General features: G+C 37.1%; 2 protein-coding genes across 4 annotated transcripts in view; one reads left to right on the top strand and one right to left on the bottom strand.

Moving 5' to 3' along the window:
• SIM2 (SIM bHLH transcription factor 2) overlaps positions 1-5,038 on the top strand; it is a 63,236-nt gene extending 58,198 nt beyond the window's left edge. Inside the window, exon 11 of the mRNA XM_005151675.3 lies at positions 715-5,038. Coding sequence (XP_005151732.1) covers positions 715-1,442 — 728 coding nt within the window. The 3' untranslated portion in view covers positions 1,443-5,038. The remainder of the gene's footprint in view (positions 1-714) is intronic.
• A 3,870-nt stretch (positions 5,039-8,908) lies between these two features.
• HLCS (holocarboxylase synthetase) overlaps positions 8,909-21,381 on the bottom strand; it is a 120,313-nt gene continuing 107,840 nt past the window's right edge. For all 3 annotated transcript variants that reach the window (XM_005151676.4, XM_031051222.2, XM_031051223.2), the window contains 5 exons: positions 18,137-18,204; positions 16,998-17,158; positions 13,896-14,010; positions 9,990-10,203; positions 8,909-9,471 (listed from right to left, as the gene is read on the bottom strand). In XM_005151676.4, the coding sequence (XP_005151733.3) occupies positions 9,303-9,471; positions 9,990-10,203; positions 13,896-14,010; positions 16,998-17,158; positions 18,137-18,204 (727 nt within the window). In that variant the 3' untranslated portion in view covers positions 8,909-9,302. The remainder of the gene's footprint in view (positions 9,472-9,989; positions 10,204-13,895; positions 14,011-16,997; positions 17,159-18,136; positions 18,205-21,381) is intronic.

The raw sequence follows: 21,381 nt of genomic DNA, 5'->3' as shown, positions 1-21,381 counted from the left end.
GTTGCTTTTCAATAGGTGTTTTTCATGTCTGATGATAGTTTTTCAAAGAGAAAAAGCAAAGGCTTTTTAACATGACACACTCTAGATATCAGATACATCACATATACAAGACATGAATTAGATACTGACACATCAGCACCTAATACTGCACACTCTCTTCTTTCCTTACAAGGAAAGGATCTGATACACTTCCAAAGTGACAGGAAGAATAAATTCAGTTTTGCACTAACCACCAAATCTTTGACATGTAATTAATGCTACCCATCTTTTGGTAAATTATGTGATAAATCTCTGAAAAAAAACTTACTTAAGGTCAAGATTTTTAATAACAGGTAACATTTCCAAATACTTCTTTGGTTTAATTTCCCTTATTTAACTATGTTAATAATGATAGCTATTTATAATTATTTAGTCAAATAAACAAATGGACATGTCACATGGAAAACCTTTTTGGAATTGATCAGCACTGTTGGCATTTCTGAGTGGGTTGGTTTTGGGGATTTGGTTCTGGCTTTTTTTTCAACTTTTCAGCACTCTTTTAAGGAGACTTACCCAAAGCCACGGAAGCAAGTGGGAATGTCTCTGACATCTTCCTTGGGGCTTGGATCTAGCCCAAACCAAACGGGTATTACCGTTCAGTTATAAAAAGTGTTAGAGTCTAACTATTATATGAGCTCACTGTCAGTAATTAACATGTTTTCTCTTTCCTGCAAGTGCCCATATCAAACAGAAGATACAGCCAAGAAGCACTATCCGACAACTTTACAAGCTGTGCAGCACCCATGCCAGGCAGCAGATACAAAGAAGAGATTTACGATTCTGGCATCATGAAACCCAACAAAATAGACACCAGGATGCAGCCACCTCACCACCTCATTAAAGAAGAAAACAAATTAGCTTTTAACAGAGACCTGCAAGAAAAAATGAGCATTAATGAAAGTTCTTTTTCAAATGCAATAGCCAACTCCTTTCTGCCAAAATCAGAATGTTTCCAGTCTAAAGCTATAGGACAGTTAAGTCATCTCCTGCCAATGCCCTCAGTATATGAGCAAACAAGAAGGATTTGTATGAAAGAACCCAAGTATGGGCACATTAGTCACCATGCTACAAATCTAGATGAACTGGACAATGATGAGAGAATGACTGTAAAGCTTGATCATGACTCTGAAAGTGAACGTGTGATGGATGTGAGACCCTCTGGACAAGTTCCATTTGTGCTTCTAAATTATCACCATGTTTTAGCAAAACATGGTACATTTCAAACTTCATCATGTACAGCAACAGGACATGTAGGAGAAAATTATGGATACAATTCCGAGGAAGTAAATACATTTATTTACAAAAACCAAAGCCCCTCATCAGCTTCTTCTCCAGAAACCCACAGGGAATCTGCACTACCCCATTATATTGGAACTTCGGTAATAATAGCCAATGGAAGGTGACGGTAGTAGAGGAATACTTGCATTTTGTTGAGAAGCCAAACTGTAATGATTTGCAAAAAGCATGAGAAAACATGGTTACATTTACTGAGCATAGCTGAAGGGCAATGAGGGACAGACTGGTGTGTTCCTGGCAAGCCACAGTGTAACACTACCTTCAAGGTCAGGAAAAAACTTACTTCTAGCTTCCATGCTTCCTTGTCACAGATAAACTTGGGTGCCAGTGAGAAGACAGACATGTTACAGATCTTATTTTTGTTATTTTATAGTGTGCAACAAAATTAAATGATAGGTGTTATATGCAGAGATTTATATAAAGAACACTTTTTTCCTTAACCCCTCCTTCTCAAAATACATTCAAGATTTTTTTATCATTGTCATAAACTTTACACTCTAGTTTAGTTACTCTCGACAAATGGTGTGAAACTTTACATCAACTCTCCACCTATGTTAAACACCCTGACAAACGAACTTTATTTAAAGAGTGGTGATTTTCAGTATCTGTACTACAGATGTACTAACTAAACAGAACTCAGCTTTGAGCAAGTTTATTTATTAATTATCCAAAAGTTTTTAAACTAATAAAATCTGAATTTATTTAACAAGGATGTCACCAATCTCAGATTGTTACCACCACCATTTACCTTGACAAGGAATGCTGTGACAAATTAATACATACAAAGATACCTATTAGAGGGTTACAGGTCTTGTCACGGCAAATTGGGACAAATCATGTAGCAAAAACTAAACACTATTCCCCATAAAATGTTGTAATAAGAAACTTTCAAAACGTGTGTTTCACTGAGTGTTCTGGGAGAATGCTGTGCAGATTTTCAAACCAGGTAGTCAAAAAATACATCTTGATAATAGCACCAGAAATGTTTTGTTTATAGTCAAGGGAATAATGAACATTTATGCTTTATTTTATACTTACCAGTAGAGTAGACTTCTGAAGTTTGCAAGGTTCGGCTTCTAACACACTGAGCTTCCTTAGGCATAAATTTCATTGTCAGCATAAAGGTGAGATTATTCGACTGATTCGTGCACTTCACAAATAATGCCAGCAGACAGTCCGAATTTGGAAGGCCGAAAGTCATTGCACAGCCACAAAACCCCAAATTGCACTTGAAGCAAAGCAGGGCCAGAGCACACCAGGGCTTGGGACTGAGCACTCTGCAGGTCTCCATTTGTGCTCATAAACCACAGTGGGAGAGAACCATACAGCACACATTGATGTTTTGTCCAGCCTGTTAGGAATAGATTCTCCCCTTTTTACTTCTTTGTAAAGTTTACAAGTGACATATGGGACATACGGATCCATCAGTTCTTAACTGACAACAGCCAGCCAGTTCTGTTTTTCAGTCACTTCACCAAACATTGTGTGCTCTTGATAACACAAGAATGACTCCTTAAATCAGGCTGTAAATACCAACAGTAAAGGTTGTTGTAGATGCAGGTCGGTTATTGGCCCAGCTCAAGGCTAATTTACACTTTTGAATCTTTCTCTCTTTTGTCAGACTCTCTCTAAAGAGACCTCCCCTGAGGAAAACGCTTACCTGGCTAGTGCAATATGGAAAAACATTTGCTCATGGATTGCATGTTGTCAGAATGTATGTATGCATGTAATCAAATACACACCTCTAAAAATCACGTTCTCCCTCTTTTATATGCAGCAATAATATTGAGTCACCTCCAACTATGTGTGAATATTTATTGCTAAGAGTACACAAAAATACTTTTCAGACATACATTTGAAATTACCATTTCCAGTATTTGTATTGCTTCCTATTATAAGGTTAACAGAGAAGGCTTTATTATCAAGTTCAATTTGTGTTCACTTGGAAGTTCACAGTTGTCTGAATTTTTCATGCACTGAAGAAAATAACTTGCATGAAAAATATAACAAAAACCCCCTCATCAGCCACTACCAGAATAGAACCGAAGCAGTGCATTCACTTGCTCAGTGTAACTGAGCACTCCTTGGTCCATCTAACACTAAAGAAGTGAGCAAGCCTACAGAAATATTATGGGTGAATGACAGAAATATTATGAGTGAATACTATTGTCATTGTGACTTCATACATTGAAGCAATGAGCCACAGGTTAGTTTTTACCATGGCTTTGGGCTCATAGCCTTCCCAGCCAGGGCCACTAATGCATGGAGCCACCTCCTTAAAAGATACAATTATGCTAAGACCTGTATGTTAATTTTGTTAAATGAAAACCATGCCCTGTAAAGGAGTAACTGACATTGTTAGCATCATTAAAAAGAAACCTGATGCACAGCTTTCATGCTACACTTTTCTCTGTACCTCATTAGTGGCATTGCTGCACATAGGGTTAATCTAGTGGGTTTTTCTGTTCTTGCAAGTACTTCTCACTATAAAAACATGTTTTCAGGAAGGCACAAATTAGGCTTCAGTTAAAAAAATGTCATTGATATTTTTTAGTAAAATACCACAAAATATTTTTCCAGCGTCTACCTTGTTATTCACACTTCCAGGCTTTATTCAATAAGCCTGAGCAGAGGAGGTGTTCCATCATTCTCCCACAGATGTTTTATGGCATGTGATATTCAGGTACATGAACTTTCCCTGTTGGGCAATAACGAAGCAATTACACATTCACATATGATAATACAGGGTAGGGTTTAGAAAAGACCTGCAATTAAAAAAGCAAATGAAATGTGTGAAACATTTTTCCTGCCACTTCAGAACAGAAACAGCAAATTGCATGTTCACATCTGGAATGTGAATAAATTATATTAAGAGAAAAAAGATTACTTTAGTCAGTTAATTTACAGATGTTCATAGCAGACTTGTAGGTCAGAATGCGGCACAGCCATGACAGTGGTGATGGTATTAATAATTGGAAAAAATTATGTTACAGAAGTGGAGTGTGAATTGGAATATATTATGAAAAATAACCTCATTTCTCTCTACTGCACTCATCTGAGCCACTACAGACACCTCTGTCCTGTGACTAGATAGGATTTGAACTCTTAGGGGAGTTCAGATTGAGCAAATAAACGACAGGGAGAAAGAGAGAAAGAGAGTGAGAGAGGGAATATTCTACCAAAACTCAAAAGTTGGAAACATTAATCCCATGCTGAGGTCTCAAAGTTTTTATCTTATTAGTAGAAACACCACAGTGTAAATAATGTGATAAGGAAACAGACTTCCCTCCAGGTCATGATAGCTCTGTAATCTGAAAAAAGATACTCAAGGAATCTAATGAAATGAAGCACAGCAGACAGCAGATGTAGAACAGGAGAAGGTATCACTGAGAGAAAGTGCCAATGAATGGGAAACCTGCCAGAATACCAGCATTTCTCTAAACAGGACACCAAGTACTTTTTTCACCATTTCAGTCATACAAAACAGAGAATATGTTAAAATGTTATTATTCCATTTTTTTTCCTAAACATTAGATCTTGCTTTTTTATATGATGCAGATAAAAGCTATTTGGCAAATGTAGGTGAAAAAGCACGCAAACCAAACAGCCTATTAATGCTCAGAATTATATATGTATTCCCTAAAAATGTAAAGCATTTTTGCTTATTTATTATGTAAAACAAAACCATTAAAATGTTAATAAAATCCTGTAGCCAAAGGAAAAGTGAGTTGGGATTTCTTTTTTTACTACAAAACACAAGGTTGCACATAATGTTCCATATTTAGAAATTTATTTCAATTGCAATGCGTATTGTATTTAACGGTTAATGTACTGTAAAATAGAAGGATTTTTTTTGTTTTTACTTCCTGTGTTATAGCCATGTTGCATTTTAAAGGCAGACTCTTGGAGAATTGAAACCACCACAGAATGACTAATGAGATGTGCTAATGCAAGAGGCTCAGACACATCAGTTCATGAATCTTCCCTGCAGTTCTTTTCTCGCAGTTGCGTGTTACAAGCGCACAGCCCACCACCGTTTCTTGACCTCTCTTCTTTCCTTAGTGCAGATTTAATTTCTTCAGTGTCTGCACAGTGCGGTGCATCATGGCAGTACCTTGCGCATGCAAATGCTTTTATCAAACCAGCTACCCCCAGGTATCAGCTCTTTGCAGCATAAATCTTTTTCATGACAGATATTAAAAATCACTTCAATTTTTTATATATATAGAGCTACTGCATATATATATATATACTGCAAAATAGTTGCAAAGAGCAATTTTTTAGACTGCTGATGTCTTGCAGCTGAAGCAGAAAAAGAAAGAAAAAACCCTGTTGTACAATGAAGCAGCAGCACAAAGAATTAAATGATGTAATGTTATTTTGAGGTAATAGCCCTTGATTTGTTGGATATATTTTAAAAAACACTCTGAAGTCTTATAAAGGCTTTTACTAGAAGTGAGATGTATGGCTTGAACTCTCAAATGTGAAGTACGTTATTACTTTTTCAAACCTTTGGAAACAGCATTGGCACTGACTGGACACAACCTGCTTACTCTTCTTTCTGAGCACAGACATGTGCCAACACACTTGGCCTGCTCTGCAGAAGTTTTCCTATCAGTAAGCAACCCCTACAAATATTTTCACAATGTGTAATAAGAAATGTTAAAGCAGAGTCCAGGAGGAAAAAAATGAAGTCACAGAAACACAGACAGCGTAATAAATGATTTTTGAGAGCACTTCATCAAGAAAATAGTTTAAGATATGACATCACCTCACAACAAAAGAGGTGTTTTACCAATCTAGACAGTTGAATGAAATTAAATATTTTCAGTGCATCATTTCTGGATCTGGGGTTGTCTGATTCTCTCTGTATTGATGTCCAGAGGTGCTCTACACCACATTTGTCTGCCATATATAAAGAACAACAATATCAACAATTTTCATACAAAAATGTTGTGGCTTTCTGGGTGTGTCAAATTTGGCTTAACAAGAGTAAGATAATAAGCTGTGCTCCCTATCTACCTTACAGTGAGCGTGGTTCAGGGAGGTTCACTGTCTGTCTCCAGGAAGAGCTGACACTCAGAAGGACCCTTGACAAGCGCTCACTACACGACGGGAACTTTCTTTGTGAAGTTCTTTGGTTCTTCTGGAGGAAAGGTCAGGTGTGTACCAAACGCTTTGTCCACCCAAGGCTGTTTCCTCGGGAAAACAGGTAGTTTTATACTAGAATAGGCCACTAAAAGGTAGAGGCAAAGCAGCAACATTCCCACAGCAGCCAACTATGCTTCGGTGCATCCATGTTTGGTTAGTTCTCATTTGAAGAAAGAAAGTTTAATGTCAAATTTATTTCCAATGCAAAAATTTTCTGGAATCATATTACAACTCACAGTGAGAATAGAACTAGCTTTTCGTTAAGAAGGCTATGAAGAAATAAAAAAGGAATAGCAGCCAGGAAATAGTGAAATGTTTTACTATTAAGAATCCACCTGCCTGCTGCTCAGACACTGTGGTGGTGCAACTGAGTAAAATGTTTGCAGGTCCATCCTACCCTTCACACATGTTTTACGATCCTTCCCCATCGTTCCCTTACAGTACTTGTCCCTCATGAAGGGAAAGTGTGTTTTAAGGGAACAATTAGAGGTCACACATCATTATAACCAGGTCATACATTGAAACCTGGTGCCTGACCTGGTTATTCAAAGATATCTCTACAGGCACCCATCAGTCTATCTGGAACATGAGCAAACTTAAAGGTGCTTCATTCAGGCACACCCTGCAGTACTGAAACAGATACAGTGGTTTAGCTACACCTATTGGATTGAGGTATGGATCTAAAATTTTGTAAAGTTCTGTGGTTGGTAAAACAGTACCAGGGCTATGCTTTCCACAGCAACCTGCAGCAGCATGCTGCTTATATACTGCTTGAAAGAAAAGCAGGAAAGAAGTGAAGATGCACAAGGAAGGTGTAAGTGTGCACACCGACCCCCCTTTTTATATATGTATATATACATGATTTCTCCATTTTATTTAAACTTTATTAACCAAACTCAACTTTTATTTTATTATAATATGCATCAATATTTAATTCTGAAATATAGCTGCCAAAAATTAACAGCCCAAAGCAGATTTGAAATCATCTGGTGGGAAAAACTGAAAACTGGTTTCCACGTGTATCATTTCAGCTATGCCCATTAACAGCTGTTTGCACTCCACTGTCCAGTTCTATGAAATATTGGTGTGCTGTCTCATATGATAAGGATCATGAAAGGAAACAAAACAGCAGGGTACGGACAACCCAGCATACAGACAAATCTCCTGTGATATGGAGCGTAACATTCTAAATGTAATAGGGACAACTTAATTTCCAGCACTTGCTGCCAAGCCACCTAAGCCCTAATATGTGAGGATTTCTCTAAATTACCGTTACAGACTAGTTTCCTTGTTTTACAACTTTTCTTGACTTTGTAACTGAAACAATCTACTAACATGTTCAGATCGTTTATGAGGTGAACTTTAACCTAAAAACCCCATTTCTGGCTAGCAGACAGAAGTCCTTTGTGGAAACCAATTTGGCTGATCCACCTTCAGTAGGGACAAAGTAACATAATAAGCAATGCTGCCTACTTGAGGAAATGAGGCTGGCCACATCACACCTATGCCAAACTTTTCATTTGCAGAGAGCTGTTTGAAGTGCTGTGGTGGCCAAGCCTCCTGGGGTAAATTCACCTTGCCTGGGAGAAAAAAACGACAAGCTGCCATCATGCAGAAGCTCCCACATGCCTGCTTCACGATGCCTTCCAGTCATGGCCAAGCTGTTACACCTAACCTGTAACTGTGTAGCCGGCCCCAAAGTGAGCTGCTTTCAGGTCAGCAGGTGTTAAACCTTTGCTTTTAATGATTAGCAGCAAAACCAGATGCTCTGCCTTGGGAAAGAGGGTGACAAAAGAAACAATGGAAGATAACTGGGCACAGATTAACTGTAGGTTTTCTCTTTATCTCTACTGTAGTAGTTGTTTATGGCAGGCATTTTAAGAGCTGAGTATTTTTTTTTATTTATTAGCTTAACTTCATTGCTATTAGAACAGAATCATTATTAAATTTGAAACTACTGAGTTAATTAAATTCTAAACTTCTCTTTCCTGACATGGGATTCTACAATAACCAGATAAGAAGGTTGCAACTAGGTGATACAATACTCCAGTGGGCTATTCTTAAGGGGGGTAAGGCCTCTTGGAAGACTTGATTCGAAGGACATATGAGATCATCTATTTAAATCAAATTGACTAAGAAAAGCAAAATACAAATAATTTGGATAACCACACACAGTTCTTAAGTGCTGATGAAAAACCCCAAAAACTCAAGGCAGCCATGAGAGAGTTGCAGACCTGAGATCAAAGCACAGGATGGTAAAATGCTGTGCAGGCCCACATGGAGATGAATCAAATCAGCAAGACTTTACACTTAGACCTGAAGCTGAACACAGTGTTAATCCCGGTAATTTAGAAATATATGATGAGCTCTCCTAGCTGTTTCCAAGGCAGGCAACGCATAAACCAGAACTTAGTTTAAAAAATATAGTAAAAATGTAAAGATTGTATTGTATTGTGCTAAAGTACAATAAAACCACAGAGACACAAAAAAGAAATATTTAGACACTTCAGTTTCTCAAATACAGAGTGTAAATGAAAAGAAAGGTCTGTATTCCTTTGCGATGAGGCTCCTTTTAAAGAATAGATGCTTACAAAGAATGGCAACATAGATGTGTTTCAAAAGAATAAAGGCCTTCAGCAATGAGATAATTAGCTCTTCTTAACTGTTGAAGTTTCCATGCCAAAGAACAAAGATATCAGAAAATCAGAAGGAAAAAAACCCAAGCTATTAACTACCCTTCCCACCTTTAAGTTTAGCTGCTTGGTGGCAAATACAAAAAAAAAAGCCTCCCTTTGCACTGGGAGCTCAGAGGGCTATTAATGCTTTGGGACTATGAGGTTTCTCAGCATGTCAAAAGAGTTGCCATCGGGGTGCACAGACTCTACACCCTTGCCTTCTTCATGAACTTGAAGGAATCCATAATCATCTATCCCAACTATCCACGCAATCGGGCCCTCCTCACTGTGGAGACGGACTTTCTTACCACTGCAAATAAGAGAACCAGATGGTTAGAGATTAATTGATGGACACTGCACAAACAATTAGAAATAGTTTAGAGGACTAATGTCTAGCAGAATGTTTTCATTTCCCACTCCACTGGTTTTTACAAAGAATGATTTTCAGCAGCATTTTCTATCTGCTTGATTTCTTTCCGTGGAATTAACAGAGTTGGAGTAAATCTAAGAGCCTATTTTTTCTTTAAATAAAATACATGAGTACAGCAGTTCACCACTAGCTTAACAAATCATTTCCAATTCCCTTTGTTTTGAGTTGATATGAGCAAAATACCTAGAATAGTTTTTTAACTTGTGCTAGCCAATTGATTTTACAATGTGCTATTTTTATTCTCCCTTAAAAAAGGGGAAATCCTACTTGGGAGTATATTTTAACTACTAATCATTAGTATTGAAGGCAATCTGGTGAAAAAAGAAGAAAAAGACAAGATACCCATGAGTTCTTTCCAACTTCCTTAGCAGAATGTTAAAAAAGAACATTATATTTACCTGTGTACCCAGTACTTGTAGTAACAGGGAAGAACTCCGTTGGGCCCTTTCTCCTGAAAAATATCTATAAGCCTCTCTAGCACAGTTACAGTTCTTGCAATAAGACAGTCTGCAGTTAAAGGCTTCAGATTTTTCCCTTCATCCTTATTAAATTTTGTGATGAGATCATTGATGCATATGGTAGGGTTGCTGTTATTCACGTTAAATCCAAAGCCTGAAGAAAACAAACCAAAAGAAGACAGAATCTGTAAATACTAGTACTTTGTTACTACCAGAAAGACAGTACTTTATTCAACTACTTGATACAATTGTCTCTAAGGATGCTCCCAGTAGCTCTTTTTCTTCAGTCTTTTACACCTTTAAATTTCGCTACTGGGAAATCCAGATTTTACTTTGCCCTTAAAATGCCTCGTCAGAATTGTAGAAGCAAATCCAGTGCAGTCTTTCAACAACCATCCTACCAATGAGGATTAGGAAGATGGTAAGTGGTAATTTGCACACTGGTTACAATAACATCAAAGTGAGAAATGTTTCTACTCCCTGTAACCTGACAGGTCATTAGCTAATCGAGAGTAAATCATTGATCATGCTCTAAGACAGAGTTTTATCTTTCATTCTAAAATTTAATTAAGAGACCTTTCTGCTTACTACAGTCAGCTGATTGCATTTTCTGAAAATTAAGCCTTTTTACTCTGCTGATAAGCCTTGTTTGGCTTGTTCTGAAAAGCTCAGAAGATCGAACTTTGCTATGTAAGACTCCAGTTTGCTTAATCTATCATCACAGCATATCCTTTAGAAGCCTTAAGTCTCTCACTGAATTTCTCCAGCTACAATAATGTTGGCAGAAAGCCTTTTTATTTAAATATGGCTCTTGGGGCCTTTTTTGCAGCCTGCTGAAACAGGCTTTGAGGGATGTAAAGAAATATAGTGTATTACCTGTTTATTTTTTTCTCCTAATAATTTGGATTTTTCTTTCCTCACACATTTGGGATAAAACTCCTCTCTGTCAATCAGGCTTAAACAAGATACACTTCCATCTGCAAGGAGGTCCAGAGGCACAGTTCTGTAACTTTGCTATTTATGAGACTAATCTAGAAGGATCTCTTCAGTGAAAAGGGTTTTTTGACTTTTAACTAGCTGAAGAATGCACGCAAAGAATGTCACAGTGATACCAGCATCATTGATCCTATGGAAATGAGGTGAATTGTATTATTGTAAAGACACAAAGAAAGAAAAATGAACTGGAAGATAAAATATGTCATGCCAGCAAAAAACAACTCAGCTGTTTACACTCAGATACAGTACAAGTGAAGAGAGAGTGACCGTGGTCACCAAGCTGTGACTGGTACTGCCATAGTGCATAATGGGGCTTTGAAGTCCATCTGCAGGCTCAGGGCACTCAGTCTTGTATATATGAAGATCACTAGTTAGCAATCCAAAAATTGAAGCAGACATGAAAGACATTGAGATGATGAGCTCAGCTGAGGCAGAAGCATCTGGGAATAAAGACCACGGCAAAAATTTAGCCAGTTAATTTGAAAAAATATCAGTTGCTCAGGACTCTTAGGGCATCTCTGCCCATGTGAGACTGAGAAAGAGAAGACTGTGAGAAGACTGAAAAAGAAACATTTAGCACTGATCTTGCAGTGTGCTGATGTGGCTAACACATCTTCCAGTTCTAGAGCTAGCTCTCCCTTCAGCAGCTGTTCACTGTTTGGATATGCCTTAGCTGCATACAGGCAGACAGAGCTCTTGCAGGTCAAGCACATTGGCTGTCCCTTGCATTCCACTTGTGTTTGGCTACTGATGACTGTTCTGAGTCTGGCCCTTCCATTAACACAGTATATTCTCCTGCAGAACTCTTCTTCCAAAAGGCCTGAAACAACTAAGTTCTTAAAAAAACCAAAATCAACCCACCAAACAAAACCCAAAACAAAACAAAGGATCCATTTAAAAAAAACCCACCATGTTTAAAAGTATGAACATGAACTGTGTCATCTATGAAGCCTTGAACACATGGCACAAGTGAAAAGGCAGGTTTGTCTTTTACCTTATTCTCTTGAGGTACTTCTCAGAGCAGTGAAGCCATATAGATGATCTTTGCTTTTCATTATATGAGATACTCTTCATGAGTGTCATGTCAAGAGTGATGTCTAGGTAAGGAATCTGCATGGCTGTAGAAAGGGGATGATGCATCTGGCTTACCTTTCCTGCTGTGAAAGTTTGATCTCATTGCAACTACTAATACAGGAACTTATGAGTCACTTCTACTACTCTCAGTGTCATACATCACTGAAATGATATAAAGATCCTTGACTTGAAGTGGAAAATAAGTTTCAATATTAGAAACTTTCAGGTGAAAGAATATTGATGAAAATGTACATCTTTGTATATACTCAGACCTATCACCACCAAGATGACTCCTATGGACATCATAGGGAATGCATACAGAAAGTTTCCTGAATTTGAATGTTTGGTGTTTAGGGTAAGAAACACAAGGTAAAACACATATGTATTGTGCAAGGAGATATCTGAAAAGATGAACTATTTTTGGAGCCATTTTTGCTTTTCTTTTGTTAACCAGAACAGGCTCTGGAAAAACTTCTGGAAGTAGTAAATGGTTGATGGGGCACAGAGAGACTTTTTAAGTGTCACAGTGCGACTTCCAGTCTGTACATGTACATTATTTACAGACTGAGGATATAAAAATTGAACTGAAAATTTAATGGCTGGGCATGTATGTTCCATAGAAGGAGGTATCATGGCCACACTCTCTTTGCAAGATATTTTACTTATCTCCTGTGCTACAAACCGAATATTATCATCTTCTTTAACCTTTATGACTTGCTAGGGAACTTTCATTTAATTTTTTAAACATAGCAGAGAGAATTGTTTTTGGAACCAGAACTTAGAGCTTTGCTGGCAGGTTTCTAAGCTTGTCTGAGAGATTTGTGCTGCTGCTGGTTAGGGGAAAAAATTCCTTAACAAATAGCAGGATGATTATCAGACTTGAAATGATAAAAATATCTTGATACTTATTTGTGCACCTAAATGTTTTCCCCTGTTACAGCACTGGGTCTTGCTGGAAAATACAGGTACAGTCTTTCTGAAAATGTTTGTGCTACCTTTTTGGAACCAGCTATCCAGGTAGACTGTTTGTCTTACAATGCACTAAAAGATTGTCGCTCTGCTTTCTGACCCAGCCTTCCCAAATACTTTTAGAGAGAACTAAAGAAAGTGGTTAATTAATGGAATCATTACTTCACTGTTGCTTCACTAGCAATATTCCAGTTTCTAGAAAGGTATCAACAGGAACAAGTTATGAATTAATGTTGGAGATATTCAAGGCCCGCCTGGACAAGTTCCTGTGTGATGTACTCTAGGTTACCCTGCTCTTGCAGGGGGGTTGGACTAGATGATCTTTTGAGGTCCCTTCCAACCCTTGGGATTCTGTGATTCTGTGAAAGCATTATCTATAAGTAGCTCTTTTTCTCCTGATTTAAAAGGCATGTTCTTTATTTGTCATGTTGCAAAAGAAAAAAAAAGAAAGAAAATTGATAAAAATGGATATGTTTTTCAGCATTCAATATTCTAGTTTTGCAATAGACCAAGGAGGACATTTTCTCTATTTCTTGAAATGCTCTTTCTCTGAACTTCACTACATCAGCCCAGATGTCTGCATTTATGTTTTTCTTGCAATGCATACAGAATTAAGAAGAATGAAAAACATTTATTTTTTGTGCTTCCTTTTGATTTAGAACTGTTCTTTACTTCCTTATGTCTGCTGTCATTATATGTTCTTGTCCTTATTGTTTGAACTCATAAAGACATTAATCAGAAATTTCTTCAGAAAAAAAGAAAAAAAAAAACAAAACAGCAAAGAAGAGTTTGAAAATAGGCATTTACCAATAAGTATATGAAATGTTGTTTCAATAAGTGTAGAGTTTACCAGAACTCCACCAAGCTTAATAAGATCGCTGTAGTAGATATCATTTGGCCATTTTACTCGCAGATCAATATCCTAAAGAAACAAAAAATATACATTTAAGAACACTTTGCCCTCCGATACTGATTATAAGAACACAGATCATTCATCACTCCAGATTCTATAATTTCTGCACTTCTTTGTCACACCAAATGTGATACTGCCAACTGCTCTTCCTAATGAGTACCTATTTAAGTGTTTCACAGATGTTACTGAAAAAGTCACACTAACATGGTTACATGGTTTACTAAGGAGGTTTTCAGCTGTCAGATAAAAGTATCTGTTTCTTGAAAACAAACAAAAAAAAGGCTTAGAGCAACCAAAAGGGGCTCTAAGGATACCAGAGATTTTAAGTCTCAAAATTGTGAGGTTTTATAGAGTTCATTTCCTTCAATATCTGTTCAAGAAGGATGCAAACTCTGGCAGCCACTATGGCTCACTGCTGACAAACAACCAGGGTAAGACCACAATAACATCAACATGGTATTTGAGAATCCTTGCAGAAACCAGACAAGGAGATAGTAACATCCTGAATTTCAGAAAGGAGAAATTCCAGTTCACAACTATGTAAATACTTCAGTAATGTCCTAACCATATTCACGCTTTCAGCAGCTATGCTCAAGCAACACCCTGGAGCTGGAAACACAAACTGCTGCGTGACACCATTCCAGTGCAATAGAGAAGGTTTTGTTGAAACCACAGAACTGAACTGAACTTTGCACTGGCTACTTAAATACAAAAAGAAAGCAAATGTGCTTCCTGCAGTTTGAAAAACTGCATATGACTGTATCCCCAGGGGCAAATTATGGGAGGTGCTCCAGGACTACAAGAGCTGCATTCCCTCCTATTGTAGATTATGAAATCCCTTTACAGGATGTGTGAAAACTGCACCTGGGCCCATGTCTACTTTCCTGACAGATTTAAAAGGCCAGAGGGGAGTCCATTACACATACATTGACAGGAAATACTACCTGATTTTGCTATCAAAGCATTCTAAGAGAGAGTATCACCAATTCATATTCATTATGGAAAATGACTTCGCAGTGGGAAAAGATTTATAGAAGACTCTTGAGACATGCAAAGTATGACATAGTTAAACGGTATTATCAGTGTTAAGAAATCTTCTGAAGGACTATTCAGTAGGTCTTACTTAAGGAAAACATACACCTGTAAGAAAACCAGACACTAGCTCTGCAACTGAAGTGACAACAAGCAACAACTGGATATTCTCCCGGTGTAAAACACAAAGCGGAGATTGCTTGGAATTACAAGGTACTGCACGACTATCCATGTGTCAAAGAAACAATGGGTGTCACAAAATATATTGGAAATGGAGCACATTATTATCTTTACTTACTAGAGAGAGATGTCTGCTATTCTCAGAATGGGAAAGCAAAGCATTCTCTTGATAGAAAGCCTATTTGCATTTGCAGCACTAACATTTGACAGTGAAACCCAACTGAGTGGTTACAACCAGAACAAAGGCCTCAGTTTCTGCCTGTTTAGTACAGACAACACTTGTGGCAAACCTAAAAATGATGACTGAGACACAGGTGTTTCAGTATTTTTAATAGAAATCCTGAAATGGACTTTGAGCTTAGCAAACAACTTTACTGTGCTAAAATATTATTAAGATTCTGACATGCACCCACGAAGGCATGGAAATTTGGAGACAGAATGCAAGCCCATTGTTTGCAGCTACTGTAGTTTGCATGGTATGGGTGGTTATGTGACATAAAGAAAAGCCCTGCATTACCTAAGTCAAAAGGGAAAATTTAAGCATTGAATTCCCAATAAATCTTTGCATTTCCTTGTTTTAACATGTTTGAGTCCAGACCCTTAGCACTGGTTTCACTCACTGTCTAGGGCAGATGTACTATCAAAGATATTCAGTAGGTTAGTCTTGCTCAAAGTGAGCTATGTATTGTACATTTGCTATGTACAGTACATGTTTTATTGGTACACATTATTTTTATACTAATATATAGTACTTCAGTCTAAACCTCTAACCCTTTCTCTCTTGAATGGAATAAAACAAAAAATGCCATAGTATACCAGGGTAGGTGTTCAGAAGCAAAATCACCTCCGTTCATAAATTAACTCCTTCCCCAGTCAGAGTCGTATTTTATAAAACTAAATCTTGCCCTTCTATTTTTAAATGGTTAAATTATTCACTGTAGCCAAATATTTTATATTGCAAATTTTTGCCTGAAGCATTTTGTTTTTATAGTCAAGTTATGAAGCACTGAAGTTAGAAGGTTTTAATAGGAAGGCTGACAGACTCTAAACTACAGCAAAGCTACTGGGTGCCACTATAATAAAGTTCATGTGTAAATGTGTATAAGTCATTGATTTTCTGTAATATAGGAAACATATGCTTTAGTTAACTACTTCTGTAAAATACCAAAGTTTTATAGTTAGCAAATATTAGGAAATGGTAACATAAAAAAGGAGATATATGAGGTGATGAAGAAGACTGGTTCTTCATTTTAATACTGATGACAGGACACTTGATTCCCTCTTGAGAGCAATACTCCTAAGTTCTTGCTTTAGAAATCAGTTTTCAACCTTAAACAAGGGTTGGAAAAATCCTTTAAAAGGGATAAAGTGACCACTGAAACAGCACCAACCAAAAATAATAGAAAAGGATTTGTCAGTTTTATCCATTTTCCCTTTCTCCTTCTTCCCCAACTCCTTCAAAATCAAAACAAATTAACTCAATTGTTCGACAAACAACATTGGCATTTTCTTTACTGCTGAATACTGAGTCTTAAGTTTCATAAGACTGAATGAAATGAGTGCAGTATACTTAATCAGCTCAGTAAAAGACAGTATTCATCATATATATACTAGATTTCCTAAAACACATAAATAATAAAGCATGTATGAAGGCTAAGTTTACCACTATATTAGTGCTGAAAAACTATATTATGAATTCAGTCACTCTACACTTAAGACATAGTTAAAATATGAATTTAATGAAAATGGAAACAGGAATTTTGAGATAAATTAGAATGACATACCTCATATCCTGGTATTGATCTAACTGACTCTACTACTGCCAAGGACACCAGGTGTTGAATAAAACAAATTCTCTGGCCCAAGCTGGAATGTAGAGGAATGGTGACATGCAAAGTGGATAGCGCACAGCCCACAGGACTGAGCCAAACATTTCCACCACGACCTGGGAAGGGAGAGGGAAAAAATCAACTGAAGAAAAAAATACTTATAAAAAAGGTAACCGTATTAATCACTGTGTAGACAACTAGAAAAGTGACAGACATAATAGTATCCATCCAAGAATCTACCAAAAGTCCTGTAATGGGGTTTCAAAACTAATGTTGAAAGAAAAATGGTTAACATGCAAACCTTTTTCCTCAAAAAAACCAGCAGGTTGTTTAACGTGTATACTGCTACTCAAATTCCTAGAATGTCCCAAATGATTGGCTTTCAGGATTTTCCTGGTATCTTGCAACGTATACATTTCAAAGAATCTTGCTTTGTTATCTGCAGAAGTGTTTGTGAAGATGCTCTATGCGTAGCTAGAAATCCATCTATAGTGTGAATCAACTTGACGCAAGCTAGATCTGTACCAAAAGCCAGGTAAACACCTTCAAGTAGCTCTATGCTCCAAAGAGCTTGTTAGGCTGGATGCTGGTTCTTCTAATAAAATGAGTATTGACTCTAAATCAGTGTGAGCACCCTCCTGGGAAAGGGACAGAACTTGTGAAAGACTGTGAAAGCGACATGACAGTTCAGGCAAATCCTGCAGACTCCAGGAACCTCTACCTCAGAGCAAGTCAAGACCCAGTCTTGTTCCAGCTAAGTCAAAAAGGAGTTCTGATTTGGAAGCCTGACTTGTATTACACTAAATGTAGTGACGGCAGTTTCCATGGCTGGGGAGACTTTTTGGCAGAAACTAGAAGACTATTAAATCATTTCTGCAAAAGCCACCAAACATCCTGAAAATGTTTACTTTGGTCTCTATTAACTTACATTTTGAGTTTGAATCCACAGTTCAAGTGGGAAGAGAAGAGTACAACATTATTCTGTAGTTTATATTGTCAAAAATACAATGTATCTTTAAGGCTAGGTGACATTAAAATGTCGTATCTTATATATTTAATACACATTTATAAGCACTAGAAGGAAACTTACTCACCTTTCCCTTGTGTCTGGCGAACAGCAATAGCTATTAAACCCATCTCCTCAGGCAACTCGAACATTAACCTGCCAATTAGGAAAAAAAAAACCCCATGCTTATCAGCTGAAACACTAAGCTACATTCATGAAAATCTAGGCTTAAATATCAGGTAATATTTTATGTTAACATTGCACTACCATTTATCCATTTTCAGTTAACATTTATTCTTGACCAAAAAGCATTAGAATATTAAAAAAAGATTAACTGAAAAACTGTAATGTAAAACATTACTATATCTATTACATTGGAAAAAGTTATAGCCATAGGTTATTTAAGGTGCCTTCTGATAACATATGTTTTGTATTTCTTTACATTTTCTTGAAGTGCTTATTTTTTGCACGTCACTATCTTCAGTAAGTGACAACTAGCAATTCTAGACATTTGTTTCTACTTACAGCAAATTTTTGCTCATACTACAGAATATAAGAGCAGCAGTTTCTGATTATTTAGAAAACCAATATGGTGGCAATAAAGCAGTTTAAAAGATACACTATCCCCTGAGAACTAATTATGATTTAACTACAGTAAATAAATCTACACCTTCTGAGAACTCTAGAGAACACTGGCTTATTTTAGGCTTGTGTTCTGCTTTTAAAATAGTTTCACTTAAAAGAATACTAACTTTCCTCTGGGGATAAGTAGAAAGTGCACTTTAACACCACCAAATGAGTCAATGCTAGACTTGGAAAAAAAAAGAAGAAAAAGATCTACTGTGAGAACTTCATTCAAGCCACTTTAAAACAGATTTGAACCGTATTGAGATCCTCCTCCATTTTCAGGAAGAGTTATTTAACAGATAAAACATATTCAAGATGTTGCTAGCAACAGAAACCCAGAAAGTGATGTATAGTCTAAAAGTCTGCTTCTAACATGGCACAAATACGACATTGTTCATTCATATAAAAGCAATCTTGTCTTGCAGATAAGTGCAGTCCAAGTCTGCAAAGAGTTTAAAATTATTTCCTCTGAATTTCAGATACGTATGAAAGGTGTTTCAAGTTCTGCAATCAAGCAAGTAACCCTAGGCAGCAAGGACCAGCTGCAAGCGGAAGTGTCCCCCTGCTTCCTACATCTATATGCAAGCTACAAACTAAGTAACTATCAATTTCTCCGGCTTCATGGGTCAAAAACCAGGGCTTCAATAACTCTTGAGACTGTATCAGTAGCAAAATGTAAGAAGGATCCTTAAGGTTTCATAATATCTTTTAAAAGGCTGACTTGTTTTCATGATGATCAGAAATGGTGGTTATTGGAGGAGCCAAGAAGATTCTGGACCACAAATGCCTTTGCTAATTAGAAATAATTGAACCCAAACTGGCAGAAGCTGTCATACGCTCCACAACGTTTTCCCACACTACTACTCCTCAATCAGACACTATCAGAGAGCAATAGTCAGATCTCTTTGCCAGTCCCCTTCCAGTTAATGTGAAATACAGCTCAATAGGTCTTTCCTTTGGACCCTACAGATTACACACTGATACCATGCTCACCTATCTACCTCCAATCTTTAACATTAAAAATATACCTCCTCCTTTGCTGCCACCTGACGAAAATCCTCTGCAGCTCATGAAGTTTCAGCCCTGTCTTCTGGGAACAGTGTGATTTCAGTTACAACACCAAGTTCATGGTTTTGTAACAAGAAAATCTAATTTAAATTTGGAAGTACAGTTAGAAAGAGATTACACTGGTTTCTGTTACTTCTCCATTTACAGATTTGTTTTTAAATAGGTAAAAAGAAAAGTCATGTGCTGCCATGATGGGATGAAAGTAATCAGAGCAGGAAAAAAAAGTTAATTATGAATCCAAAACTCAGGCTTCTAGAACAAAGGCATATGATTAACAGAACATCTGAATTTAACTATTAGAGACTTGGCAGCAGGTAACAACATATTAAATGCAGAGAGTTTTAAGGGCCAGGAAGAAATTCTTTAATGGACACAACGTGGGGAAGTTAATATCCAGACTGATGCAGCAAGAGACAGATAGATTTATTTTAACTGCTTCCTGAGATGGTGCTGGAATTACCATGAAAACTATGATCATAAAAACCCCCACACAACTGCCGTGTCGTCCCCCCCCCCCAACCTCCCAACTTCAGAGCTTTGTAAATTGTGTGCGCTTGTTAGGTTCTTTTCTGGGAAAAACAACTCGGATTTCCCTTACCAGAAGGAGTAACTGTACGTGCACTTTTTTACATATTGACTTCCCTTCTTTGCTTTCAACTTAATCAGCTGCAGATTTAACAATTTCATTTTTCTGCAGAGTGACTTAATCATAGTGCTCACCACATTTCCCCCACAAAATTTTTTCCTTCAAGAAATTCTCTGTTCTTTTTCGGGCTCTTTAACTAACTTGCTGTACGTATAAGTCAAAAGACCACACTAGATATGAGAGTAAGGGAACATGAAACATTTCAAGACAAATTTACCCATCAGGAGGAATATCAGATGACACCTACATGACTGTAGAAGATGATAACAGAATTTCATGCAATTTTATATAAAAAAAGAAATATTTCTGCTTTGAGCATTTTTGTGGTATTTTCCAAAATGTGAGCAAGGCACTTGTGGTATTCAAGAATATTAAACCAGCTGAAATATTGAGAGAGATTCTTGCACAGTTTTCCATACAAATGTCCTTCTTCTGCCCTGTAGCGCATACTATGAATGCTGTCAAAAGCAATAAATAATACTTGTTTTATAGAAATTTCAAGTCTAAGGAGGACTCTGTCTCCATGGCTAGTCAACACAATGACTTTTCTTCCTACATGAACGTAAAATAGGAATTGAAACCACAAAAACTATGTTTGAATAATGTTAAAGGCCTGACAACTATAAATTTCATTGATGTTGTGGGTTTAAGATTGAAACTCTCATTAATGCATCCTGCTGTGTTACAGTATTGCAGAGGTATTACAACAGGCAGCATTGCATTCCAGATGTTAAAATACCTGGGCACAAGAGAGTAAGTTATGAACAGATTTATCCCTTTACTTCAAATTTCTCATCTGAAAATCTCACTCTCAAATAGCTCGTTTATAGAGTATTATAAAAGCAACATAAAAAAGCCCTTATAATTTTTAGTCAAATGGTAAGAAATACACCTTTTGACCAGTTTCTTGTATTATTTTGAACAAAAAGGTGCCCTGAACACTTGCTTTACCACTTTATATCTATTGTTTCTGTCCATTATGTTCAATTTCA

This window comes from Melopsittacus undulatus, chromosome 2, assembly GCF_012275295.1.
Source record: "Melopsittacus undulatus isolate bMelUnd1 chromosome 2, bMelUnd1.mat.Z, whole genome shotgun sequence".
NCBI lineage: Eukaryota > Metazoa > Chordata > Aves > Psittaciformes > Psittaculidae > Melopsittacus > Melopsittacus undulatus.
The sequence above is the reverse complement of the archived record's forward strand: the minus strand, read 5'-3'. Positions and strand labels throughout refer to the sequence as shown.